At 51.6% G+C, this 27115-nt stretch overlaps 1 protein-coding gene across 3 annotated transcripts in view; it reads left to right on the top strand.

The window, feature by feature from the left end:
• Nucleotides 1–26635, top strand: part of UNC13A (unc-13 homolog A) — a 62909-nt gene extending 36274 nt beyond the window's left edge. Inside the window, exons 25-45 of one of the 3 annotated variants that reach the window (XM_059389381.1) lie at nt 17–151; nt 1750–1883; nt 3135–3220; nt 3398–3524; nt 4192–4288; nt 4663–4806; nt 5571–5654; nt 6194–6271; nt 6493–6581; nt 7046–7198; nt 8363–8486; nt 9393–9398; nt 10971–11009; nt 12140–12169; nt 13562–13618; nt 13985–14065; nt 14955–15102; nt 16080–16136; nt 18909–19001; nt 19921–20080; nt 21785–26635. In XM_059389381.1, the coding sequence (XP_059245364.1) occupies nt 17–151; nt 1750–1883; nt 3135–3220; nt 3398–3524; nt 4192–4288; nt 4663–4806; nt 5571–5654; nt 6194–6271; nt 6493–6581; nt 7046–7198; nt 8363–8486; nt 9393–9398; nt 10971–11009; nt 12140–12169; nt 13562–13618; nt 13985–14065; nt 14955–15102; nt 16080–16136; nt 18909–19001; nt 19921–20080; nt 21785–22085 (2223 nt within the window). In that variant the 3' untranslated portion in view covers nt 22086–26635. The remainder of the gene's footprint in view (nt 1–16; nt 152–1749; nt 1884–3134; nt 3221–3397; nt 3525–4191; nt 4289–4662; nt 4807–5570; nt 5655–6193; nt 6272–6492; nt 6582–7045; nt 7199–8362; nt 8487–9392; nt 9399–10970; nt 11010–12139; nt 12170–13561; nt 13619–13984; nt 14066–14954; nt 15103–16079; nt 16137–18908; nt 19002–19920; nt 20081–21784) is intronic. The other 2 variants (XM_059389382.1, XM_059389383.1) reach the window with 2 other exon arrangements.
• Nucleotides 26636–27115: the final 480 nt, after the last annotated feature.

Below are 27115 nucleotides of genomic sequence, written 5' to 3'. Positions count from 1 at the left end.
CTCTCCCTCCCTCTAGGTGCAAGAACTCCAGAGCCCACCCCGAGCCAGCCAGGTGGTGAAAGACTGTGTGAAAGCCTGCCTCAACTCTACTTATGAGTACATCTTCAACAACTGTCATGAACTCTATAGTCGGGAGTACCAGACAGACCCGGTGAGGACCCTAGATAAAACAGAATAGAATAGGGGATACCAACCTGACCTTGGCCTAAGTCCCAGGTCTGCCACTTATCAAGTGATTTAACTGAGTCTCAGTATTCCCCTCTGTAAAATGGGGTTATAAAACCTTATCTCAGAATTGAGGAGAAAATTTAATGAGATGCTATCTTCAGATAAAATATAAGTAAGTGTTTAGCACCTGATATACAATAGATATTCAGTAAGTTCAGTTTTAGTTAAACTTAGTTGAGTTTGGCATGCAGTTTGCCTGGGATAGAATCACTATTCAATAAATGTTGAGTTGAATTTAATTTCTTGAGTAGAATTGAGTTTGGGCCATTTCAATTCAATTTATTTGAGATCTTTCAACATGTGTTTGTTTATCTAGACACATAATGCCAGGATTGTCAGTAAGGTTTCAAGGAGTTCATACCATTTTAGAAGAGAAAGATATATACACTGAAATTCATAATCTAGGGTGATTAGCTCTGGGATGGAGGAATTGCAGGAGACTGTGGGAGCTAAGGTGGCCCCTACTTCACCTTGGGCTTCTGATAGACGATAACACATAAGCTCACTTTAGTGATATTTTATTTCATTCTGTTTATTTACATTCAGTTGACTTCAAATTGAAGTCAACCTGAGTTGAAATCAAGTCACTTTTAATTGAATTGGGTTGAGGTTCTCTAGATTAAATTGGGTTGGGTTTAGTTCTATAAACAGTTTAGTTCCATTTATTTCTGTACGGGTGACTTAAAATTGCTCTTGGCTAGTTGATGAGCAGAACTGAGTTGGATTAAACTGAGTTTCACTTAATAAAAATCCATTTATTTATATTCAGTTGATTTGAAGTTATTCTTGACTGGGTTGATTTAGCTTGAGTGAGGATGAGCTGGGTTGTTGGGTTAGATATAGTTGAGTTCACTTGAGTTGGGTTGAGTTGGGCTCGTTTCAGTTGAATTTAGCTACATTTGTTTTCACTGATTGGCTACAGTTGGGTTTAACTTGCCTGAATATGTTAGGTTCAGTTGAGTAGGTAGAGTTGGACTGGACTGACGACTCAGTTGAGTTGAATTAGATTAAGTTAGTTGGGTTGAGTTCAAGTCAATTTATTTCCATTATTTTGACTTAGGATAATGTTGATTTTGGATGAGTTGATTAGGTTCAATCCAATTGAATTCATTTGAGTTTAATTCAATCCAGTTAAGTTTAATTCCACTACACTCAGTATAATTGGCCCAAGTTCAGTTTCATTGAATTAATTCTGAGAATCTCCATCTGTTAAGCTAAATGGGCCTGATTGGCATTCATTTCAGTTCCATTTGGTTTAGTGGGATTCAGTTTTTTTCAACTAAATTCAGTTCTATTCACTTTTATGAGTTGAGTCTAATTAAGACTTGTTGAGCAGCATGGGCATGAATTGTTTGGGCCAGTTTAATGAATTCAGTTCCTTTTCATATAGCTCTCTTACCTGAACCACCCATGTGTTAATGGGACCCTTTCCTCACTAACCTTCTGTCCCCTCAATAATGAACTAACTGAGGCGCCTACCCATGGACACCATTGCCCAATGTTTCCACTTCCCCACTCTAGGCCAAGAAGGGAGAAGTTCCCCCAGAGGAACAGGGACCCAGCATCAAGAACCTTGACTTCTGGTCCAAGCTGATTACTCTCATAGTGTCCATCATTGAGGAAGACAAGAATTCCTACACTCCCTGCCTCAACCAGTGAGTTGTGTATCTGTGCAGTTAACTATGTGGAGGTCATCGTGTGTATGTATGTGTATACAATTTTGTGTTTTATGTGTAAAGGTGATCATGTCTAATTACATATAAAATGATGTGTGTGTGGAGGCAACTATAGGTGTGGTTGTGCCAGAATGAAATAGGGCATAATTTGTAAACATAAACATAAAATTGTGTGTATGTATAAAATCACTGGTATAATCAAACATGTATTTTGTATGTGTTGATTTGTGTGAATAACAATGTGTACATATGTATATAATTTTGTTTATGTGTGTGAGTTTATAAATAACAAGGGACACTGTTGCTCAAGTATTTACTATGTGCTAGATACTCTACTAAATGTTTTACATTTAAATTGCATTATATATTTTGTGGGGGTATAATTCTGTGTATAGTTGTGCCTTTGGGTTTAATTGTATATTGTATATGCATACAATTGTGGAATGCACTTCAATATACAATATTGTATATTATGTAATTGTGTGTGAGTATGTACACAGTTTTGGTTTATAGGTTTATACGTCTGTAGAATTTTCATCTTTGTTAACTGAATGAACTGTTGTGTCTTATTTTTCCCCGAGTGCTAGAGAGGCTTCTAACTTCGGTGTGCCAGTATCTCTTGGTTAGTTAGATATTCAGTTAAGATCAGGGATTTGGGATGGATGGACTGAAGAGTGGATGGAAGTACAGGCAGATGGATGGAGATATGATTGAATGGGGAGATGAACAGATGGATGGGTAGATGGTTGGATGAATAGGTGGATGGGTGGGTAGATTTGTGGAAGGATGAATGAGTAGTAAAGGAATGGACAGATGGCTGACTGGATGGAGAGATGGATGGATGGATGGATGGATGGATGGATGGGGAGATGGGTGAGTGGATGAGTAGGTGGATGAATGGATAGATTGGTGGAAGGATGAATGGTAAATAAAGGAATGGATGGATAGATGGTTGGATGGATAGATGGATAGACAGATGGGTGAGTGAATGGATGGGTAGGAAGGTGAATGACTGGGTGAATGAATGAATGAAGGGATGGCAAGATAGACAGGTAGAGGCTCAAGGAGAAACAAGGCTTCAGTTGAGTCACTCAGAAAGTCAGTGGCTTTGCGGGAGCTTGAATCCAGAACTGTCTGTCCCGTACTACCCTCTGGGCTAAGAAGGCCAAAGCAGCCTTCGCCATCCTGCTTCCTTCTGCCAAGGTTTCATACTTCCATGACTTTCATTAGGTTTCCCCAGGAATTGAATGTGGGTAAAATCAGTGCCGAAGTGATGTGGAACCTGTTTGCCCAGGACATGAAGTATGCCATGGAGGGTGAGTACCCCATCCCCATGTTTGCTACTCTGGCTACAGCAGGTAGCTGTGCCTCAGTAGTATCCCCTGCAAGGCTGTGAGCATCCTGGAACCTCAAGCTTGAGGTTGGACACCTGTGATGGTGAGAGCTGGTGCTGCCAAGACAGATGGTGGAGACTTTCACTCTCCCCCTACCAGAGCATGACAAACATCGCCTATGCAAGAGTGCTGACTACATGAACCTACACTTCAAGGTCAAGTGGCTGTACAATGAGTATGTGGCAGAGCTTCCTGCCTTCAAGGACCGCGTGCCTGAGTACCCTGCGTAAGTCCCTTGCCCAAAGCCAGAACCGTAGCACTGACAGCTAGACTGAGGCCCAGAGATGAGGGCTGACCTACTCAGAGTTCTTTGGGCACCAAGGGCATAGTGGGATACAATCCTGGCATTCTCTATTTTCAGTCATTGGACTATGGGCTCCCATAACCCAGACAATTATTGTCTAAATATCAGGAACTGCACTGAGCAGTGCTTTTTCTCATTTATCCTTTGACAAGGATTCTATAAGATGGGGGCATTATAATTTCCATTTTGTGGATGAGAAAATGAAGAGTTTAATGCTGAAGGGCTTGCCCAAGGTAACATTTAATAATGTGTTGTGTCAATCACTGCTTACAGTAGCACTGTGAGATAGATTCTCCGCTGTTGTACAGGTAAATGGGATCCCAGAGAGGAAATCCAGTTGTCCATGGGTATTTTATCTGAACCATGAATCCTGCGAGTATGAGGCTTGCCGTGACAGTGTCACAAGGTCTATTTCATGGCTGAAGTAACTGAGACCTGGTGGGGTAGGAAAGCAGGGGGTACCCACCCAAAGGACACAGTGTGAGTTCAAGGGAGAGAAGGACTTGCCCAAGTACCATTCAGAGCTAGGCAAAGCAGAGGGTTAGGGGACAAGAGGTGGCAAGACCCCCACCCATGCTCTCTATTCCAGGTGGTTTGAGCCCTTTGTCATACAGTGGTTGGATGAGAATGAGGAGGTGTCCCGGGACTTCCTGCACGGGGCCCTGGAACGAGACAAGAAGGATGGGGTAAGGAGACTGGCCCATGATCCAGCCCCTAGTCTGCTCACAGTGGCCTCACTCCCTCTGGGGTCCATTGGGATCCAGTATGGGGTCAAAAATTGCTCTTGAGATGAAGCCAGTCTCTGAAAGGTGGCCACCATCTTCGTCTTGTTCATAGTGTTGAAAGTGTTTTGTTCATTCAACAAATGAATGCAAGTTCAAGCTGGGAGCCCCTCCTTCCTCGTCGCCTCTGTGTCTACCTCTTAGTCATCCTTGCACACTATTTGCCTCACCCAGGGCAGTTGGTCTCTGGTTCTCCCCATGGAAAGCAGGAGGGTTAGATGGTGGGGACTGTCTGGTTCTGACTCCTCTCTTCCTTCCTGGCTTCTTTCTCACTGCAGTTCCAGCAGACCTCAGAGCATGCCCTATTCTCCTGCTCTGTGGTGGACGTCTTCTCCCAGCTCAACCAGAGCTTTGAGATCATCAAGAAACTCGAGTGCCCTGACCCCCAGATCGTGGGGCACTATATGAGGCGCTTTGCCAAGGTGCGGGAGTGCAGGTGGGGTTAGGGATGGAGTCCAAGTGAGGGATTGGGATAGGGTCGAGGCTGGGGTTGCAGTTGAAACTGGGATTAGGGTCAAGGTCAGGATTGGGGTTAAATTTGGGATTGAGGTCAAAGTTGGGGTTGGTGATATCAGTGGGATTGGGGTTGGGGTTGAGAACAGTGTTGGATTGTGGTTGGGGATAGCATTTGGGTTGGGGTTGGGGTTGAGGTCAGGGTTGTGGTTAAAGTTGGAGATGAATCTGCAGCTGGAATCAAGGCTGAAAATGGGGTTGAGATTGGGTTTGGGTTTAAGGTTACTATTAGTATGAGATTCAGTTTGGCATGGAGGTCGGAGTGAGTGTTGGGATTTATGTAGAATTTGGGGTAAGTTTGGAAGTTGGGACCATCTTACTGGGGTTGAGGGTTCCAGTTAAGTGGCTTGAGGCTGGGTTGCAAGTAGGAATTGGGATTCCTGCAAGTAGGAATTGGGATTCCATCTGGGGTTCAGTCATGCTTGTGTTTGGAGCTGGACTCATGTGATGGTTGGTTGCTCTGTGAAAGAGCTAGGTCTACATAAAATAATCTTCTTTACCTGGTGATACCTCCTGTTGGTTGTGAGGGTCATCCTGAGTGAATTCACTCATTCAAGTGGTCTATCTTGAGTGCTCATAGGGATTCAGGTTCATTCCTGATCTCACTAGTGGCTCTTGATGGACCCGCCCAGCCCTAGCCCCTGTTCTTACTCCCTATCTTTGTCCTCCCCAGACCATCAGTAATGTGCTCCTCCAGTATGCGGACATCATCTCCAAGGACTTCGCCTCCTACTGCTCCAAGGAGAAGGAGAAAGTGGTGACCTGTGGGGGACCCTATCCTGTCCCCTCCCAGCCCCACTCTGCACCTCCAAGTCTCCATCCTTCCCTGGGCCCTGATACTTATATCTGTGTGTGTCTGTGTGTATTCATGTACTTGACTATATGTATTGGGGGTGATCTGGAGGTGAGGGCACATGCCTTCAGTGTGTCATTGTCTGATTGTTGTGAATGAAGTCTTCAGGGTGTATGGATGTAAGTGCGCAAAGCTTTGAGCCCATGTAGGAGAATGTGGGTATGTGACAGGAACTCCCCCCTTCCTGCTATTCCCAGAATCCCAGCCCACCCTGGAGAAGTTACTTGAGCCCTATTTCCCTCTGCTAATCTCCAGAAACCAGCCCCCCACCCCAACATTTCCAGGAATTGGGTCCCAAATGCAGCCTTCCATTTCCCAATGACCCTATGGGGCCCTCCTCTGGACCTAGACCCTGAAACCATCCTGGGGTCCCTGGCAGTGGATGGGGGAGGCTTTGAGGAGGGGTCCTGAGCCCTGACTCCCTGCTATGTTTGCATCCCTAGCCCTGCATCCTCATGAACAATACTCAGCAGCTCCGCGTGCAGCTAGAGAAGATGTTCGAAGCCATGGGAGGGAAGGAGGTGAGGCGAGCCCCACGTAGGGTCGCCACTTCCCCTCCATCCCTGCAGTCCCCTGATGAATTCCATCTCAGCACTGCCTCTAATCCAAGCAAGCAGCTCTATCTTCTGTGCCTGTTTCCTCCCTAGTCCCTTGGGATCTCTTTCCCTGTGTTGGGTGAGAAAATGCCCCATTTATGTGGATGCTTTATAAATCTAACCTGATGTCCTTTTTCCCTCCTCAGCTTGATGCTGAGGCCAGTGACATCTTGAAGGAGCTCCAGGTGAAACTCAACAATGTCTTGGATGAGCTCAGCCGGGTCTTTGCTACCAGGTGGGGACACTTCCAGGGCTGGGAGCAGACAGGAGGGGGCAGCCCCGAGACCTGTGAGCCTGGGGCATCCAGAGACTCAGCAGATGTAGTGGTGAAGACTTCAGGCTTGGAGTTAGACAGAGCTGAGTTCAATCCTGGCTTCACCACTTGCTAAATATGTAGCCTTGGGTGAGTTATTTAACTTCTCTGAACCTTAGTTTACTCATCTGCAAAGTGGGGATGATGATAATAATAGCATCTGGGTAGGACTGTGCAGTGAAATAAACAGCACAGGTGAATGTCTTAGTTCTGTGCCCAATCCAGCTATCATACACCACTCCCTCCCCTGCTCAGTTATATGCCATGGCTCCTTGATGCTCAGGATAAAACACCAAGGTCCATGGTCAGCTTCTGAAGCCTCCTCTGGCCCTTTCTCTGGGAGGCCTGGAAAGTCTGGACTGAGCTCCTCCCCTCTGTGCCCCCAGCTTCCAGCCACACATTGAGGAATGTGTCAAGCAGATGGGCGACATCCTCAGCCAGGTGAAGGGCACGGGCAATGTGCCAGCCAGTGCCTGCAGCAGCGTGGCCCAGGATGCTGACAATGTGCTACAACCCATTATGGACCTGCTGGACAGCAAGTAAGCCAGGCTGGGTAGACTGGGACCGCCAGAAGAGGTTAGGGATGGGGTTCTTAGAGACTGGCCTAGAGAGGACACTCAGGGCATGTTTGCTGGTTAGATGGTTTGGATGGGTGTGGGGGTGGAGGTATGAAGGGTTGGAAAGATGGGTGAATGGTTGGATGGACTGGTGAGTCCTTCCGTATGAGTTAATGGATGGTGGTCGGATGGATAGATGACATGAGAAATAGGTGGGAAGACTGATGGGTAGATTAAAAGATAAATGCTTAGAAGGCTAGATGGAGGATAGATGGATAAAAGAAGGGATGGGTGGACAGGTGGATGGGTAGATGAAGTTAGGTGAAGATTTGAATGGATGGATAGATGGATTGATGGATGGATGGATGGATGGATGGATGCACTGAAATACAGATAAATGGATGGAAATGTAGATGAGAGGATAGATGCATGGGTGAAAGGAAAGAAGGGAGAGAGGAAGGATGGAGGATGGGCGGATGGATGGGTAGAAGGGTGGCTGGGAGGGAGGAAGCAGGGCAGGGGAAGCAAAAAGATGGAGGGGTCATTAAAGAACGTTGGGGGAGGGATCGTTTGGTGGATGGGTGGGTCATTTGCTGGATGGATCATGGTGGATCCATCAGAGACAGAGACTCTGTCTCTGTCAACCCCCATGCATCCAATCATGCATTCTTTGTTGTTTACCCTCTCAAGTTTGCCCTCTTCCCACCATTCCCTTCCTTTTTGCCTGAACATGGCCTCAGTCCCCTCACAGTCCGTAGTCTCTAGCCTTCCTATTCCAGTTTACCCCTCACTCTGTTCTTTCGAACAGGAAAGTCTGTGTCTGTCTCTCTTGAGCACTCCATGGCTCCCCATTGTCCTCACGCTAAGGCCCAGGCCTTCCTCCAGGTGCTGAGTCCTCTTCCAGCCTGGCCGCTGCTGACCTATCCAGCCATCATTTACTTTTAATGTGTGTCACAGATCAGAGCCCCAATAAACCATTCTGATCAATGGGGTCTCCTCAGACCCCATTTAGGGGTCCCTGTACAGGCTCTGTGCCCTCTTGTGTGTGCATGAAGCATTTTCCTGCCTTGCCCATTTGTTGAGGGAAAGGCAGTCTTCGGGTTAGGGCCAGCTGGGCTACCTCTCAGACCTGCCTCTTGCCTCCAGCCTGACTCTCTTTGCCAAAATCTGTGAGAAGACGGTGCTGAAAAGGGTGCTAAAGGAGTTATGGAAGCTGGTCATGAACACCATGGAGAAGACGATCGTCCTGCCGCCCCTCACTGACCAGACGGTGAGGCCCACAGGGGGCCATAGGGGATTCCTGGGCCACCTCCCCTGTGGGAGCCCAGAGAACTTGATGCCAAAGTCATTGGGGCTCAGAGGTCAGTGGGGCCATTCAAAGATCAGAGAGGTTGCATATGAACCAAAAGTCATCAAAGAATCAAAAAATTCCTTCATGGTTCAGATATGTAAATGTCAAAGAAGTCAAGTAGAGTTAAGAGGTATCTAAGGGACATAGAGGTCACATGTGGGTCAAGAGGTCATAGGAAGGTCAGAGATCACCCAGAACATAAAGAGGTCAGCTTAGGGATCACAGAGGTCATAAGGGTCAGTGGTTTCATCAGAGGGCTCTTAGGGTCTATCAAGAGAAAAGGAGGGGAGATACATGGTCTTTAAAGATCAGAGACCAATAGAACAGAGGACTCCTAGAGGTCAGTCAGAGGTCACAGAGAGCATCCAAAGTCAGAGAGGTCAAGCAGAGGTCAGCATTCATCCAGGGATCCGGACCATGCCTCTGGAACCCTTTTGGGAAAAGCTCAGAGATCCTGTTCCCCAGGGATCAGCCTTCCAGGTGGGATTGGGTGAACATCTGTGGAGGGGTGTGGCTGCACTTGGGTTCCTCCAGGGAGGTGTGGGGGCCTGAGGACCGCAATGGCACACAGGCTGATGGCACAGCAGAGTGAGAAGACATTCCTGGGGATGGGGTGCGAGAGGCTTGGGGAGGGTGGGCAGGGTGCCAAGAGGCAATCATGGTGGGGAGGCTTTGGACCTCCGTCACCTGCCGGTCTCCTCTGGGCTGGGCAGGGGCATGGGGTCCCCCCTTCGGTGCCGTCTCCGCCCCCTCCCTGGCCTTCCTGGGAGACTCATGGTGACTTATTCCCCCCTCCCCACCACCCGCCCCCATCGCGGCTGACAGATGATCGTAAGTAGAGGCCCTTCTGTCCGTCTGTCTGTCCGTCCGCTCTGTGTCTGGACTCGGCCCACCGCGTGGCTGCATCCACCCCCACCCAGTGCCCCCTCCTCACCCACCGGCCCCCCACCCACTGTCCCACTTTCCGCCTAGATGTGCCTGTGTTTGTCTGGGGCGGGGCATGGGGAGGGGGCGGGGCCTGGCGGGAGGGAGGCCACGCCCACCCACCCCGCCCCATTGTAAGTGCAGAAGAGGTGCTTTCCTGCTCCCAAACCCCAAACCCTGAGCCCAGCACCTTCACATCTGATCTCGTCCTTTAGTTGGAATTCACCCTTAATCCCATGCTCAGACTCCACCAGGATATTGGTCTCTCCCCAATGCTGGAAGGTTAAAAGTCAACGGAGTCCCTCTGCCTCCCCTCTGGGCTCTGAACTGTTAGCAACCACCCAAAATACAGGCTTTTACCACCCGGGTCCCCCTACTCAGCTTCAGCGCAGCCCCCCCCCCCCCCCCGCCCACCACCCCTACCTTCCCACTCCCATCACAAGACCACATGAATCCCAGACGCACACCCAGGCACCCAGGTGGGAAACAGTATTCATAACTTTGGTGACAGGCAGACTTGGTGTCAAATCCCAGCCCAGCCACACTCTGTGACCTTGGGAAGTCACTTCACCTCCCAATCTCTATTTCCTTGTCTGGAAAAAGGGGTTAACTGCAGTAACTCTCTGAGGGTTGTTGTGAGAACCAAATGGGATGATGCATTAAAGTGCTCATCTCTATGACTACCTGTGGCGTGCTCACAAAATTAGCGCTAATATTGTTGTTGTTGGTGGAAATATGTAAACACACAGTAGGCAGAGATCAATAAAACCACTCAGAGTCCCCCTTTGTGGACAAGACAGGCCATTAAAAGATTTCACCTGTCAAAAGTTCCTAAGTGCTCATCTCACTCCTTGGTAGCTGCAGTCTGCATCTTTGGCTGTAACCACTTGGTGGCAGCATACCCAACAACAGACATTGTGTTTGTGGGCAAGAAGCTAAAGGGATTCACATTTATTGGTGATGCTTTGTATGCTAGATCTCATAGTTGCTCTTATAGCCCACCTTCAAGACAACCCTTTTAGTGAGGTGGATATTATTATTCCCATTTTGCAGATGAGGAAAACTGATGCTCAGAGAGGAGGAGTCACTTGCTCAAGGCCACATAGTAAACATATGCCAGAGTCAGGTTTCAAATTCAGGTTTGTCTGAATTTGAAGGCTGTTTGATCTCCTGTTGACCCAAGAAACATATATACAGTAAATGTAAATGGGTTATATTTTGGCAATGACTTCTCTTCTTTCTCTCTGGCTATGTATTTCTATTTCTCCTCTCTCTTTTCTATCTCTCAGACTCTCTTATAGCTTTTTAAGAGATGGTCATTAAGGTATGCACACATTCTCCCATGCAACCCAGCAATCAGCCCCCTGCGCAATATAGATGCCCCTTACCTCCTGTCCCCATGAGTACATGTGTGATCACCCTGGGTTCCCACCCCATATAGCTTGCCAGGTTGATCACCCTGTGACATTGTCTCTGCAGGGCACCCTCTTGAGAAAACATGGCAAGGGATTAGAAAAGGTAATGAGGGCCTCATCTGTGTTGAGGTCCTGAGCTCTGGTGTCTGGTGCATGTGTGTGTTCATGTGCATGGGTAGGAAGGTCAGCTGGGGATCATAGGTAAAGGCAGGTGTCCTAACAAGTCCCACAAAGCCAGAAGTCAGAATGAGTTGATTCTCCAGGGACAGGGCTTGGAGTGTGTGTGCACGTGTGAGCAGACATGTGTGCAAACAGTTCCCACCCTCTCATAACAAACCCCAAAACACTTATCTCAGCCCTGGGCTCAGCTGAATTCTGTGGCTTTGAGAAGGGCCCAGACACTGGACCACTGCCCTGGACTGAGATATGTGTTGTTTTCATGTAGATTTTGGTGTTGTTTTTATTGTTCTAATGGGTATTTGTTGTAAGGAGATGGAAGCTGTGGCAATCCATGAATAGTTGCCCTTGCTGTGCATTCATGCAGCAACTATCATATCTGTGAGCACACAAGTGGGGTCTCTGCTTCATGAACATGGGTTGTAGGGCTTCCCTACTCACTCATACAGCCCTTTGGGGGGGGGGGCACATTCACTGTTCCAGGCACCATATACATGTAAGTGCATCCATGTGGGGGTGTGTGTGAGTTTATGTGTGTGATTGTGCACACATGTGCAAGTGTTTGGGAGTGCATGTGTATATTTTAGTGTGTGAGTTTTTCTGTGTGTACCTGTGCTGATCCAGGTGTGTGTGTATAAACTTTCTGCACTTGTGTGGATATACTTGGTTGTGTGTCTCTACATTGAGGGAACTTGTGATACCTATAAGTACATTTCTTTTAGAGTCAGGCCTGCTGGGGAAGTCTTGGGGGTTGGGAGAGGAGAGAAACCCAAGTTCTTTCTCTTTGCTCCCTCTGCCCAAGGCACCCCATTCCTAGACAGGCTGTCCCCAGGTGATGGGCTGGTTGTAGCCAGCAGTCTAGTGTCTGGCCAGAGCCCCCAGTGGGAGACAAGGGAAGATGCCTAGCTGGGGAGGGGGCCCAGTGTTAGACTCAGGACCTGGGGGGCAGCTTGTGGGCTGGGGAGCGGGACTGTGCTTTGAGGGGGCAGGGAAGCCCCAGTGAGCATCCTCCCAACAGCCACCCAAACTCTGACCTCCACCTGATTCTCTCCACAGGGCAGGGTGAAATTGCCAAGCCACTCAGATGTAAGACCAGCCTCTCACTGTCTGTCTGGCTCCCACCCCCAACCCCCTCCCCACCCCATGCCTCCTTCCACCTCTGTGGTCTGTGCCGTCTGGGGGCGCACTGTGAACCCATCTGTGGTCTCTTCTTCCTTTGTTTGTCTGGTTTGCTTGTGAGGGTTGGTGGGTGGGAGGGAGGCAGGAGGGGAGGAGGGGTGGCAGGGGAAACCAAGGACCAGACAGCTGGGCTCCTAAGTAGCTACGCCTCAGGACAGCCTCAGGGAATCACAGACATGGAACCAAAAGAGTAGCAACAGCCAGGATGATGGTAAGAATATTAGTAGCAGCAGGATAACCAGCTCCCACTGGCCAGCTGGTAGACCGTCAATGTGATTCCAAGCATCCCAGCTGTGACTGGCCCTCCTCCCTGCCTAGTCCGCTCAGGACCCCAGACCACCCCAGGGCCCAGTAAATGCAAGACCTCACTGATACTTAGGCCTACCCTATCCCCTAAGCTAGTATAGGTGCCCCTGTCAACCAGGGAAGGAAACAGACCCAGAAAAGTCCAAGGACATGCCTCAGGTCACCCAGCACAGTGATTGAGGGGGGCAAGACTCGTGATTTCCAGGCCAACGATTGCTCCCAGCACTGCTCATAACCTTGAAACCGGATGATAATAACAGTGAACATTGAACAAAGACACATTTGGCTCCAGCTAGACCATGAAGTGGATATGCTTTTCCCCAACTAGATAGGAAAGCTGAGGTTCAGAGAGGTTAAGTGACTTGCCCAGGACCACACAGCAGAGCTGGGATTTGAACCCAGGCCCCCTCGGCTCATTGGAGCCATAACTCAGATGCCATCTTGCTGGTGTCTGTTTTGGGTAGGGTGGGGGATGGGTACTGAGGTGTGTGTTGGTGGGGAGGATTCTTCCTTTTACAGGGTCAGACGAACAGCCACCCAGATGACCGGGGAAATTCTCCCACAGTGGCATTGGGCCCCAGGAGTTGTGGTGGTGGGGTCACCAGAGACCATCCCATAGTTTTCTTAAAACCCCCTGACTTTGGGTTGGCAAACCTGTCCCAAACTGACAAACACCATCCAGAGCTCCCCGCACCCATGGCTCCTCACTGCCTACTCTTTCTTCTCTGTCCCATAAACCTGGGGTCCTGGTGGAGGTGAGAGGGTGGGTAGTGTGCCCACACTGGGATCTGCAGGGACCAAGTCACCACCTCCTCCTCAGCACTTCCTGAAGGGGAGCTCCAGACCTCTGCCCCTGGGACACTACCACTGCCTTGCCCAGAGCCTCTGGACAAGAACCAAGATGGTGTCCAAGGCTAAAGTGTCAGTAGGGCTGTGGGGATTGGTCTGGAGGACCCCCATCCTCACTTTGGCTGTGACTGTTGTTACCTGCAGGGAACCCAGATGATCTTCAATGCAGCCAAAGAGCTGGGTCAGCTGTCTAAACTCAAGGTGAGGCAAGGGTGGAAGACTGGGGTGGGGAAGCTTCCTAGGGGAAAGGTCACAGAATGGTGACGTGCTCAAGGGACAGAAACCCTACTCAGACCAATTTAAGCCCGATTTATTTGCTCCAGTGTGTTGGAAAGATCTGCAAATCTCAGCTTCAGATACAGTTTGATCAAGGGTACAAATCATTTATTCAACAAATATTGAGCCCCTGCCACGTGCCTGTCATGTGTTAGGTACCAGGGACACAATGATGAAAAGACAGACCCACTACTGAACGTGTCAGAGTTTTACAGGGATTAGGCCCATAGCCAGGCAGATCCCTAAGGTGGGGCCTGTCTGCCTACCTGGGCCCTGTCTCCATCCATCCAGGACCACATGGTACGAGAAGAAGCCAAGAGCTTGACCCCGAAGCAGTGTGCAGTAGTTGAACTGGCCCTGGACACCATCAAGGTGAGAGGTCCCACCCCTGTCCCAATCTAGGTGGAGCAGGCAAAAGGTTTGACTGGTGTAGACATGGACCTAGGCTTGAACCCACCTTACTTCATCCAATTTAGAAATACTCCCTGATGACTCCCTGATGCTTCTGTCAGTTCCAGGCTGGCTGATGGCTGAGCCCTGAGGAGCCCTGGGTTCAGGGGGCCAGCCAGACACAGACAGCCCCAGCTCTGTGGGGCCAGGGTAAGGTAGAAGGAAGGATGGGGGCTGGGAGAGCCCAGGGAGGGAGAAGAGAGGGCTTTCAGAAAGAAGGCATGTGGGAGGTGGGTCTTGAGGAATGCATAGGAGTTTGCAAGGCAAAGCAAACAAAGCATTCTAGGCAGAGGACCAGCCCATGCAAGAACTCAGTGCAAGGCACCGTGGTGTCCATGAAATGAAAACTACTCTGAAGGGAATTTTTGCTGAAATAATTATAGTGAAACAGGAGGGTGGTCAAGGAAGGTTCCTTGAGATCTTAACCAAGGGAGGAAAAGGAACCAGCTATGGCAAAATAAGGTGCTTGAAGTTGTTTAGAGGGTGGGGATGTCCCACCAGGGAGCACAGTAAGTGCAAAGACCCTGAGGCAGGTACGTTCTAGGGAATACCTTTAGAGAAAAGGCTGGGAGGTTGCAGGGCTGGGGCCACAAAAGGCTTGAGGAGAGGCGAGATGGGTATTATTTTGAGAGGGCTGGAAGCCCACCGTCGCCTTTGGGGCAGGGCTGGAGGTGGAGGAGTAGCAGAGCACGGCTGGGTTGTTCTGAAGGACCCCCCTCCCAGCCCATCACCACTGAAGGGCAGCGGGGTTGGGGAGGGGGTATTGGGGCTGCCTAACTAGTCTCACCTCTCCCCACCTTGTCCTCCACAGCAATACTTCCACGCGGGTGGCGTGGGCCTCAAGAAGACCTTCCTGGAGAAGAGCCCAGACCTGCAGTCCCTGCGCTACGCCCTGTCCCTCTACACCCAGGCCACGGACCTGCTCATCAAGACCTTCGTGCAAACACAAGCGGCCCAGGGTAAGTGGCGGCCTGCCAGCCTGCGGCAACCCAGCCCCTAGCCAGCGAGGCTGCCACTGACTCACCTCCTCTGTGACATGGGCCGGGGCAATGGACAGCTCCCGGGAGCGCCTGAGCTGCGTGATGGCATGCGGCCAATGAATGAAAGACTACTCGTGGGGGCGGGACCTCTGACGTCATTGAGCCAGGAGGTGATTGGCACCTCCTGGGAAAAATCTGTGACACCGTGAGGCCAGGAGGTGACTGAAAGCTGTGGGGCGGGATTTCTTTGAAGCAGGACCAGGAAGTGATTGACAGCTCCTAGGGACTGAACTTTGAAGTATTGGATTCAGGGAGCGGCTGACATCTTGGGGGCGGGGCGTATGACGTCATGCAGCAAAGGAATGATTGACAGCCCCGGGGGCGGGATCCCGACCTGGAGGCGTGGACCGCAAGGGACTTTCCATTTCTCAAATTCTGTCTTTCTCTGTCTCTTCTCTTGCCTCTGTCTCCTGTCCCTCTCTGAGTTCCCACACAGCAGCTGGGGCTGGGGAGAGCAGGACTCCAGGGTCCTCGTTCCCCTCCGTGAGGACCCCATACAAAACTGGTCCTAAGACAAGGGAAAGAAGTTTGGCCTCTGACCCAGCAGTGGGGTGGGAGGGAGAGCTGCCATGAAGCAGAAGCTGGGGGCAGGGGAGCGACCCCCTCCCCCCACAGACAGACCAGGGCCTAGGGCCCTCCCTGGGCGTCGGGCCTCCAGTCCAAGCTGCTGCTTTTAGTGTCCCTGGTGTCCCCCCCGGAGCGGGAGGCTGTCTGTCCGTCCGTCTGCAGCTGACGTTTCTCTCTCTCTTGTTTCTCCTCCCTCTCACTCGCTGCCCCCTCTCCGCGCCTCCCCTGCTCCCCGCCACGCACACTCACCCTCCATCCTCGCCTCTCGCTCGCTCGTCTCTCCCCCCACCCCTCCCTTCCCTCCTTTCTCCACCTTCCCCTGTGATTAGTCCATGGTGGAAAAGGGACTAGGTTTACCCTTAGTGAAGACATTTATCCTGAGAAGGGTACGTGCCTCCGCCGCCCGCCCGCCCGCCCGCGCCCGGTGCCCGGTGCCTGCGCCCCTCCCGGCCCCGGCTAGTAAAAGGCCCGTCCTTCCGCCTCCCCGGCCTGCCGGGCTCGGCCCAGGCCAGACTGGCTGTGGGGGCCTAGGTGGATGAGGGGGAAGGACAGCTTGCTGGTTCCACGTGGGGAAGGAGAAGCGATTCGAGTCGCTTCTTCCTGGGTGCATCTTAAGCCAGATCCCGGGTCCCCTGGACAGCGCCTGCACCGTTAAGAGTGGACTCAGATCCCAGTGGGCTCCGATCCCAGCTCCGCCACTCTGGTGGCTGGGCGTCTGCGGGATTATCTCACCTCCCTGAGTCTCAGTTTTCCCATCTGTAAAACTGGAACAGTCAAGGGCCTTAATTCATAAGATTACTTTTAGGATTAGATGAATTAAATTTGGAGCAGTTCTTGACCTGTAATACCTGTAGTAGCTCCCAGGAAGTGTATTGTTATTGTTGTTGTTATTATTATTATTAACTATTATTAATTACTGATGTCATTCTTCCAAGCATAGAAAACTATCAATTTTCAGGCTCTAACTCTGAGCCAGCGCTTGTGCCAAGAAACATTTCTCAGGGATTTTTGAAAAGATTTCTCCCAATTGCCCCACAGGGCGGTGCATCATTCCACAGATGAGGAAGCTGAGTCTCAAAGGAGATTAAGCTACTTGCCCAAGGAACCTTCCCCTACACGGGGGCCAGGGACTCGGGGAGGGGTGGGATTGGGGTAGGTACAGAGAGGCCCAGGAAAGACCCTTCCCCTTGGAGCCAGCAAACCACGGGATGGGGGCGCCCAGCATTGCCCTCCTCTCCCTTCTTACTAGCTTTGGCCATGGTCTAACCCCTCACCCCACCCACCACTGTCCAACTCCCCCCCTGGCACCCTCAGTCTGGCCCGGATTGAGCTTGCTGAAGCATAAGCCTTGGGGTGGGGGGAGGTGAGGCTGAGCATGTGACTGGTTGGGGGGAGGGGGGATCCAGAGCCTGAGATGACAAGGAAGGTGGCCTGGGGTGGGCAGCGAGTTTGGGGGGGTGCACGCCCCAGTAGTGGGGTAATGGGGGTCTCCAGACCTCTCTGTCCCCTGAGCCTCAGTCACTTCCCACCCAGTGCCAGGTAACCCAGATTAACCTTGAACACCCACCCCTGACTCCCCATCTTCCTCCCCCCCCATGCATGGGGTGCTCAAGGTGTGGGAGCTTCCTGAGGGGCAGGGAAGGAACCCGGGGGTGCTGGCGGTCACAGGTCCCCAGGCCCCACAGGATGCCCTTTCCAGAGCCACAGAGAGACAACTTTTAAGCTGCCCCATTCAGTGACCCCATCAGAACCCATCCATCAGGGCATTGTGGTGGCCACAAACAGAAGCACACCTTACCCAGACCCAAGCAGACAAGGGAATTTGTGGGCCTGGAACTGAAAGATTAAGGGCTGTGTTGACATCAATAATAGCTGGATCCAGAGTTTCTGACAATGTCATTGGTTACTGGTCTCTGTTGAGACATCTGTGATGTAGGCTTTTCCCTCATTAGGCAGACAGCCTTGCCAGCTTAGCACCATACTCTTTCCTCAGAGTTACAGCTAAAGTCCCAGGGCTAACTCTGATTGGCCCAGCATGGGTCACATGACCATTCCTGAGCCAATCTCTGCAATTAAGGGCAGAGAATGCTCTGATTGGGCAACCATGGTTCATTTCATGCAAGATGGAGCCAGGAGATCTGAGGTGGTCTTGGAGGCCATTTCTCAATGGAAACTTGAGATTCTCAGTTGAAACAGGAATAGCGTTGGGGCAGGGAAAATAAAGATAACCCTACAAACTGTCACTTCAGAAGAAGTGAGGACTCTGGATGAGGTTATCACCAGCGTTTTGGAGAAACAGTGAGGAAGACTGTGTGGCTTCCTCAGAGCTGAGTGAGCAAGGGAGAGAGTGGACAGAGGTGAGGCAGGAGAGGTAATAGTGAAGACACATCGCGAGGGACATTGCAAAAGGACTTTGATTATTTCAGAGGGAGATGGAAACCATGGAAGTGTTTTGAGCAGAGGAGGGAAGTGTGCTCACCTAATAGGATTTACTCTAGCTGGTGTATGGAGAGAAGCTGAGAGGATTCGGGAGACAGGGTGGGGGCTACTGCAATAGTCCAGGCATGTGATGATGGGGGATGGAACATGATGGAGCCAAGGAGGCGGGCTCCTTGTACAAATTCTTGTATTTTGATGATAGAATCAGTAGGATTTCCTAGTGTGTGAGTACTTTGAGAGGGAGTGAAGACAAAGAAGGGAGTCCCAACAGTTTGACCATTGAAAGAGGAGGCAGTGACTAAAGAGTGAGAAGCAGCAGCTAATCTGTAGGAAGAGAACCTAAAGAGTGTGGCATTGGTGCAACCAAAAGGAGAAAATGAGACACAGGAAGCCAGGGTGTGTACAGTGGTGTGTAAGATGAAGACTAAGTTTTGACAACATGGCAGTCAGTGGAATGAGAAAAATCAAGGGCAGATGCATTAAGCTCAGAGAGGTTAAGAGATCTACCAGAGATCATGCAGCAAGGTAGGGAAAGGCCCGAACCCAGCATTCTTGGCTTCCTAAGGTCACTTGCCATCACAGCCCCACCCTCAGTGCCACCCTGTCAGGGCTGATGACCTGGTGCCGCCAGCACATGGTAGATGGGAAGTGGTCCAGGTCCCTTAGAGTGGGTGGGAAGAATGGAGCTCATGCCAAGCATCCTCCCCTACCCCGCCCAGGCTCGGGTGTGGAAGACCCTGTGGGTGAAGTTTCAGTCCACGTTGAGCTCTTCACTCATCCAGGAACTGGGGAACACAAGGTCACTGTGAAAGGTGAGTAGTCTGAGTTGGGAGAGGGAGTGCCTTTGCCAGGACTCACTAGGTCCTATGACAGAAACCAAACTCAAACTAGCTTAAGCAAGAAAAACATTTTTCATTTAAAAAAAAAAGTCTCATAAAGCTAAACATTCCAGAAATAATTCACCCTCAGGCATGGCTGGATCCAGGGACTCAGTGTTATGGGACTTAATTCCACCTTCTCCATCTCTCAGCCCTGGCTTCCTTTTGTTGGCTTTTTTTGTTTTTTGTTTTAATTACAACACAGATTGAACTGTTTTAACCAAGGCCTAAAATGACAGTGGCTTAAACAAGATAGAATGAAATTTTCTCAGAGGTAGCCAAGGACAATCAGCCCAGAGCTGACATTGGAGGCTTCACAGATGTAGGCACCCCTGCCATCTTTTGTTGCACTTTCTCTCTCTTTTTTTTTTTTAAGATTTTATTTATTTATTTGACAGAGAGAGAGATCACAAGTAGGCAGAGAGGCAGGCAGAGAGAGAGGGAGGAAGCAGGCTCCCAGCCGAGCAGAGAGCCTGAAGCAGGGCTCAATCCCAGGTCCCTGAGATCATGACCTGAGCCAAAGGCAGAGGCTTAACCCACTGAGCCACCCAGGCACCCCTTTTGTTGCACTTTCATCCCTAATAGGGTACCTTTCCTCCTCTATAGGGTACCAAAGAATTCAGTACCTAGCAGCATCCCAGCCTGCAGCTAGAAGAAGGAGAAAGTTTAAGCCACAACCTGAAATTTGTCCACATCACTTCCCTTCACTAAAATTGAATTGGCTAGGACTTAGTCATAAAGCGACACTTCACTATAGGAATGCTCTGGGAAATATATTCTTTCAGACAGGCTTTGAAAACCACAGCTGTGTTGTAGTGGACCTGACAGCCTTATCCTCTATTTCCCGTAACAGTCGTGGCTGCCAATGACCTCAAGTGGCAGACTTCTGGCATTTTCCGGCCATTCATTGAGGTCAACATCATCGGGCCCCAGCTCAGCGACAAGAAACGCAAGTTTGCAACCAAATCCAAGAACAACAGCTGGGCCCCCAAGTACAACGAGAGCTTCCAGTTGTGAGTCTAAGAATGGTTTGGGGAACACGGGCAGGGGACATCTGCTAGGTGAACCTAAGGGTCTACTAGAAGAGGGATGTCTGGTGGGGCGGTCATTCCTTGGCACAGGGATGAGAGGGGTCACATCCTAGGAGAGGGAACTGGAAGGAAGGCACCTTAGTGCATGAGTGACATTGGTGAGGGGATGGGTGTAACCACTCTGGGAGACAAGCAGTTCCCAGGGGAGGCCATGAATGTAATATAACATGTTGATGAAGGCTTGTGAAGAAAAGGGGAAGTCTGGGAAGAGGGGACATGTTGGGCAGGGCCATTTCCGGGGCTGTAGACTCGGGTCTAGTAAGGGCCATGAGGGGCCATGATGGGGCAAGGAATGTGTGGGTGAGGGTCTCAGGGGCAGGGGGCAGGTCTCCTGGAGTCAGCAGTGAGCCTTGTCATGGCAGGGCTGGAGGAGTCACAGGTAGGGGAGAGGAGCCAAGTGTGGTCCAGGGATGCCTGTCAAGTGAATGAGGGTGGGGTCCTATCCAGACGGGGCATCAGGGGTCCAGAGGGGCAGATGAGCTTGGGAGATCAAATAAGTCTGGTCAGGGTATTGCTTGCAGTGGGCACATATTTGGGTCAGGTGCCAACCTCACTGGGGCAGGATCATGTTGGGGGTTGTTCTCGGGGGACAGAAGTGCAGAGGGGTAAGGGGAGAGGACAAGAATAGGGCACTTGGTCAAAGGACTTTGGAGTGGTAGGATACCTGAAGAAATAAATGCTTGGGAGCAGGGGCTAGTTGTGGGGCAGAGGTTTCCTGCGGCGGGCGGTAGTACTTGAGGGCTGGGAAGTACAGTGAGGGAGAGTGTTTCTTTTTTTTTTTTTTTTAATTTATTTATTTGACAGAGAGATCACAAGTAGGCGGAGAGGCAGGCAGAGAGAGAGTAGAGGGAGAAGCAGGCTCCCCGCCGAGCAGAGAGCCCGACTCAGGGCTCGATCCCAGGACCCTGATCATGACCCCAGACGAAGGCAGAGGCTTTAACCCACTGAACCACCCAGGCGCCCCAAGGAGGGTGTTTCTGGGGAGCAGTGTGGGCATGGCCCATCAAGGGCAGGTCCCCTGGGGGCAGAAGCCCAGCCTTAGGGGCCTAGCTTGGGGGTAGGGGAGGCAAGCTGAAGTGTGTTGGGGGGGTCACTCATGGTGAGGCATGAGAGCAGGTCGTGTGGAGAGAGGCTTGGGGGTAAGAAGAAAGAGCTAGGGAATATGGGGGAAGGGACACGTCAAGGAGAGAACTTGGATTCAGGTGAGAGCCCGGTAAAGGGACTTCTGGGTGTGGTATCTGGGACAAGATAGTGGGAACAGCAGCTCAGCTGGCCAAAGGTGTGCACGCAGATATCACGGGGTGGAAGCATGGTCTAACCAGGGAGTCTTGGGGAACCATCACCTGGGTGGGGATGTGGACCCGGGGCTGGGAGTGGGATGGTGGGGGGGCGTTGTCGGTTTGAGGTGGGGTGGGGGGAGAAGGGAGGAAGGAGAGACAGGACAGCGATTACCGGGGAACAGGGGTGTGGGTAAGGAAATGTGGGCGTGTCCCTGCGCTGGTGGCCTGGGGGCGTGTCCCGGCGCAGAGGCGGGGTCAGCCGTAGGGGCGTGGGAGCCCGGCAGGTGGGACTGTCCTTACGCCCAGCCCCCTCTCCCCCACCCCTTCACCCCTCTCCGCCCCCCAGCACGCTGAGCGCCGACGTGGGCCCGGAGTGCTACGAGCTGCAGGTGTGCGTCAAGGATTACTGCTTCGCGCGCGAGGACCGCACGGTGGGGCTGGCCGTACTGCAGCTGCGAGAGCTGGCCCAGCGCGGGAGTGCCGCCTGCTGGCTGCCACTGGGCCGCCGCATCCATATGGACGACACGGGCCTCACGGTGCTGCGCATCCTGTCACAGCGCAGCAACGACGAGGTCGCCAAGGAGTTCGTCAAGCTCAAGTCGGACACGCGCTCCGCCGAGGAGGGCGGTGCCGCGCCTGCGCCCTAGTGCGGGGCACGCGGGCGGGCAGCACTGCGCCTGCGCACGGGGCGGGGCGGCGTCTGCGCGCTGGGACCTCCCGGAGGGCGAGTCTTCGGGCTCTGTGCAGAGGGCTGGCTGCGCCTGCGCCCTTGACTTAGCGCGCCCCTCTAGGGAATTGTGAACGGATGACGCCCCGCCCCCTCAAGAGGCCACGCCCTAGGGCGCTATGAAGGAAGAAGCCACATCCCCTACAAGAAGCCAAGTCCCCAGCGCCTAGGGGATCTTTGGAGCTGGGATGGGAGGAAGTCTCGCCCCCTATGGAGGAGGCCAGATCCTGGGGCTCTGGTACGGGAAGGCCCTGCCTCCTGTCCCCTGGAAAAGCCATAAGATGGGTCCCCAAGCCCTGGGGCCCAAGACCAATTGCCAAGTATGGAACTCTCAGCTCCCTCAAGGGGCGGGCCCTGGGCGAGGGGCAGGGCTTCCTGGAGCGCCCCCTGGGGTGGCCTCGGGGTTGGAGGCACTAGGATGCTCGTTGGAGGGCCCAGGTTGGACCAGAGTGTCTTTTCGTTTTGTGCAAAAAATACACGGGGAAGGAGGGGAGGATGGGATTTCAAAAGCACATGCGTCCTCGGGCGCCCAAACCCTGGAGGCCGAGTGGACGGCTCTGAAGCACCCGCGCTGCCCCCACTTCCCTGTGGGGGTTTGCCTCTCCTTTTCCCCTAACATATCCCATTCTCATATCATAGAGTTCAACCCACCCATTTAAGAGATGGCAAAACTGAGGCCTAGAGAGCTGCTTGAGACTTTGCTGAAGATCCCAGTGCCATGAGATTTTGCTGAAGATCCCAGTGCCACACCCTCTCCCTACTACTACTTACTCCCTTTGGCCTGTGTGCCCCATCTAAGGGTGGGCTGACATCGGACGACCCGACACAGCTCCCCATTGCTGCTAACCCCTCTTCAGGGGACCTCCCCCAATCCTTATAAGGGATGGGGGTTCTGGGCCAACACCCCCACTTCCCCCGTCCCATGTCTGGCTGCCCAGCAAAATCCCTGCCCTTGACCCTTTCCACTGGGACCCTATGGGGAGATTCTGTGAGAACTCTAGCTCTCCCACCAAAAAAAGAGGATTTGGGATTCCCTGGACCCAGGCACCCCCTGAGCCCCTTTTTCCTCTCCCAGAATTCTCCAGGCAGGCAAGAAAGAGACCAGGAACTCTAGGGCTGTGTGTGTGTTTGTGTGTGTGTGTGTAAATATATAAACATACTTGGAGCTTAGTCTCCAAAATCTTATTCATTCATTCAAACATCGTGCCACAGGATACCTCCAAGTGGGACCTCTACCGGCCTAAAGATTTTCCTCTAGGAGGCAATAGTGGGGCAATCTGGCCAGAGTCAAGTTTCCCCATTGTAGTTCATAAAGGCAGAACATTTGGGGAAAGTTTGTCCTGGCCTGTCTTTGCCCGCAATCTGCTTTTCCATGTTGGATGGGTGCTTGTGTGCCCTTTTTTTTTTTTTTTTTTTCTGCCAGACTGACAAGTACAAGATTTTCTTGTACTAGGAAAAAATTAAAACAGGGGCAAGGTGAGGAGTAGCTGGACTCCTGGAGTGATGGGGCCTGTGTCAGACAGGAAAGGGAGGGCTTTCAGAGGAGGTGAAAAAGGAGAAGGAACCACCCATTAGAGAGAGAAAGCTCCAGGTGGAGGGAACAGTAGGTGCAAAGGCTGAGGTGGGCAGGCTTGAAGCACAGCGAGGTCAATGTGGCTGACAAGGGGGACAAGGAGGAGGTGTTGATGTCCGGGAGCCCTGTGGAGACGTCAGACCAGGCAGGGCCTTGTGTGCTGCACTGGGAGTTTTTATTTTATGCTAAGAGACTTGGGGAACACCAGGAGATTTAAAAGCTCAGGAGAGTCTGGAAGTCAGGTTTCAAAAGCTCCCTCTGGCCACCTCATGAAGAATGGACCAATGCAGTTTGGGGGAGAGGCAAAGTGCTTTGGGAACACTGAAACTAATACCTGAGAAGGTTTTTGAAGGATACATTAAAAAGAAAAAACAAACTCACCCCTTAGATGAACCCCAATCCACTAGGTACAGTTGTCCACATTGTGCACTGCCCAAGGGTTTGGCATTTCTAAGGAGGCCATGTGCAGACCTTAGGCATTGAGAGTTGTATGTTTATATTGATGATTTCCTGGTATGTGAACAAGTCTGGAAGAAATGGCACTACTTTCTCAGAGAAGTTACCTGGAGGTGTTCTTTGTCCCCTGATTTTAGGCAGATTCAGGTGCCAGAAGGTTCTAAATCAGTCTTCCCACAGGATGGTGGGGGAGGGGGCTGGAGCCAGGGGCAGGTGGGGGTTGGCAAGGAGGGAGCTTAGAATCTATTGCATGGACTGAGAGGCAGATTTTAAATTCAGACCGCCTTCAGGGGTAGGTGGGAGTGAGGTGGATACATAATTCAGGTTGAGAACACCAGCAACACTCCTAAGGGGAAGTAATATGACCTGGGGTGAACCCAGAAATATTTATGGATGACCAGCAGGAAAAGGGGGAGCTGAGCTTCTGCCTGAGAGAGCCAACTTATTTCCCTAGAGTCCTTGGGAGTCTTTGGTCAAGGCCTGCCCATGTGTGTGAATGAGTGAGTGTGTGTGTGTGTGTGTGTGTAAACTTCCCCAGCACCGCCCAGACACATGGAGGGAGCTTTAGGTAGCATTTGTTGAATGACTTTCTGACTCCCAGGCTAGAACTGTTTCGGAAATTTACTCCCTCTAATTTCCCCCAGAGAACTCCTAGTTATCCCTCAAAACCCATCACAAATATCCTCTCCTGTAGAAAACCCTCCCTGCTCCTCCTCAGAACTTCCCCTAGCCTCTGTCCCTGATGCCAAGGGGTGGGAGTTGTCTGTGACACGCTCTATTTCCCCCAACTAGGGTCTGAGGCCTCTGGATAGGCCCAAATTCGCCAAATACAGACTGGGCACAGGGGATGATGGGGAGGGTATGACTAGTAGAATTATGTCTTGGGGTGGGGGGTTCACGTGCATGTCTATCCATGTCTGTCCATACCACCCTTCCCCTCCCACGTAAGCCTGGGCACACAGAACGTGCTCCAGCAAGACTGCGGCTGAGTCACACAACACAGAGTAGACAGAGGGCCAGAGCAGACAAGGAGGAGACAGGAAAGGAGTCTCAGGGCCTGGAAGCCTTTGGAACTACAAAGTTTCTGTATCGGAACAAGCGTCAGAGAGGAGCAGGGTTTCCCCAAGGCCATTCACCACCTCACCTGGGGTGCCCAAAGTTCTGAGCCCTGGTGGGGCCTCATTTCATGCCAGGAACGTGCCCTAGATTTTCACGGGTCTGGGAAAGGACAAAGTAGGGTTGGCCCTTTGTTGGGGAGGGGGGGTGTGTGATATTGAGGGGCATTTTGGACAGAGCTGATCACTTCTTCCTGTGCCCCCCCCCCCAAAAGGGACAGTGTCCCAGAGTAAGGACACAATGAGAGAAGAGGGAAGGATAGAGAGAAAGAGAAGGGGAGAAATCAAGAGGGCGAGATCATGCCCAGGAAGATCTTGAGGGTCTCTGGGTGGTGGTGGAAGGGGCATAGAACAGCCTTGAGATGGAGACTCAGAGATGGGGAGAAAAGTAGGGGATCTAGAAGGAAGAGGAACCCACTGTTCTCTCTGGCTCTCACCAGCCCATCCTGGAAGGATTTATGTGAAACGAGCAGGTGCCTGGCCTTGACCCGCAATCCTTCTCAGGCCCCAGAGCCTGAAACCTCACCGTGCCCCCATCAGAGATGCAAAAAACTTAACACCCAACTAGAAATCTTTGGGACCTCAGAGACCTTGCTGTCCCCCACACCCTGCGCTGTTCATTTTGTAGATGGGGACACCGAGGGGCGGGGCAGAGCAGGGACAGCCCAGAGTCGCCCCTAAACTCTGCTGCCCCAGTGGAGCGGGAGGGGAGCTCACTGGGGGGTCGTTTCGGATCACGACACCGTCTGCCCCCTGAACATCCTTTCCTAAGAACTGTCAAGGACCAAAGTCGTCTTCGCTGACACGTGTTGCTTTTCTCTTTGCCTTTTATTTTCTTAAAGAGAGAAATCAAGTTGACGGTGTCTAGTAAGACCTCCCCCATTCCCCAACCCACGCCTAACCATAGTGGCTCTCTTGAGGCACCGGTCACCGGCGGAGTGGGCACCCCCACCCCCACCCCCATGCATCCCAGGCCATACAGCCAGGGGGACTTACTTTGCACCCCTGGCCCCGGCCCCCTGAAACCCCCCAAACCTGGCCACGCAGTCAAGGGGGGTTCTTCCTCCACACACCTTCTCTTAGCATGTGATTGCAAATGTGAACTCAAAATGCTGTTTGTTTGTTTGTTTTAATTCCATCCCGTTGGTCCGGTGTCTGCACAGACGCCACCCCCACCCCATCTCTCTGTAAATATGTGACTTGGAACAAATGTTTAAAACCAACGAGAAGTGGTCATGAATGCATGGTGTTGAGATGTTTTGCACTATTCCGACTTTTTGGTCTCTGTAAAAATATTTTATTAACAGCAGACATTAAAAAAAGCAAAAGCACACAACCTCAGACATGTGGTGGCCTTCTTGCATTCCAATATTGGCAACAAACCCAGGGACCCCTTAGTACTCGCAGACGCTGCTGAACACACTTCCCGCCCACGAATGCAACTGGTCCACAGGTAGGTTTGGAGAAGGGCAAGTAAGGCCCAGAGTGGGGGCATATTGCAGAGTGGGGAGAGCCGGCATCTGATAGGACTTTGGGCAGCTCCTGCTCTTAGCTCAAGCGACTTAGGACACACTCATACTCACCCTACAGCCCCATGTGTGGCTGTGGCGTTGTGTTGTGTTGTGTTTTTCCCAGCTTAAGTAATAAAAATGTATTGAGAATTCCTGGGATGGTGGTGATCGCCTCCCAGCCTGGAGGGAGGAATCAACACTGCAAGAAATCGCTCAGAAATCACACTGTCGGGATGCCTGGGTGGCTCAGTTGGTTAAGCAGCTGCCTTCGGCTCAGGTCATGATCCCAGAGTCC

The sequence above is a fragment of the Mustela nigripes genome, chromosome 2, assembly GCF_022355385.1.
Source record: "Mustela nigripes isolate SB6536 chromosome 2, MUSNIG.SB6536, whole genome shotgun sequence".
NCBI lineage: Eukaryota > Metazoa > Chordata > Mammalia > Carnivora > Mustelidae > Mustela > Mustela nigripes.
This window is presented reverse-complemented; position numbering and strand designations above follow the sequence as displayed.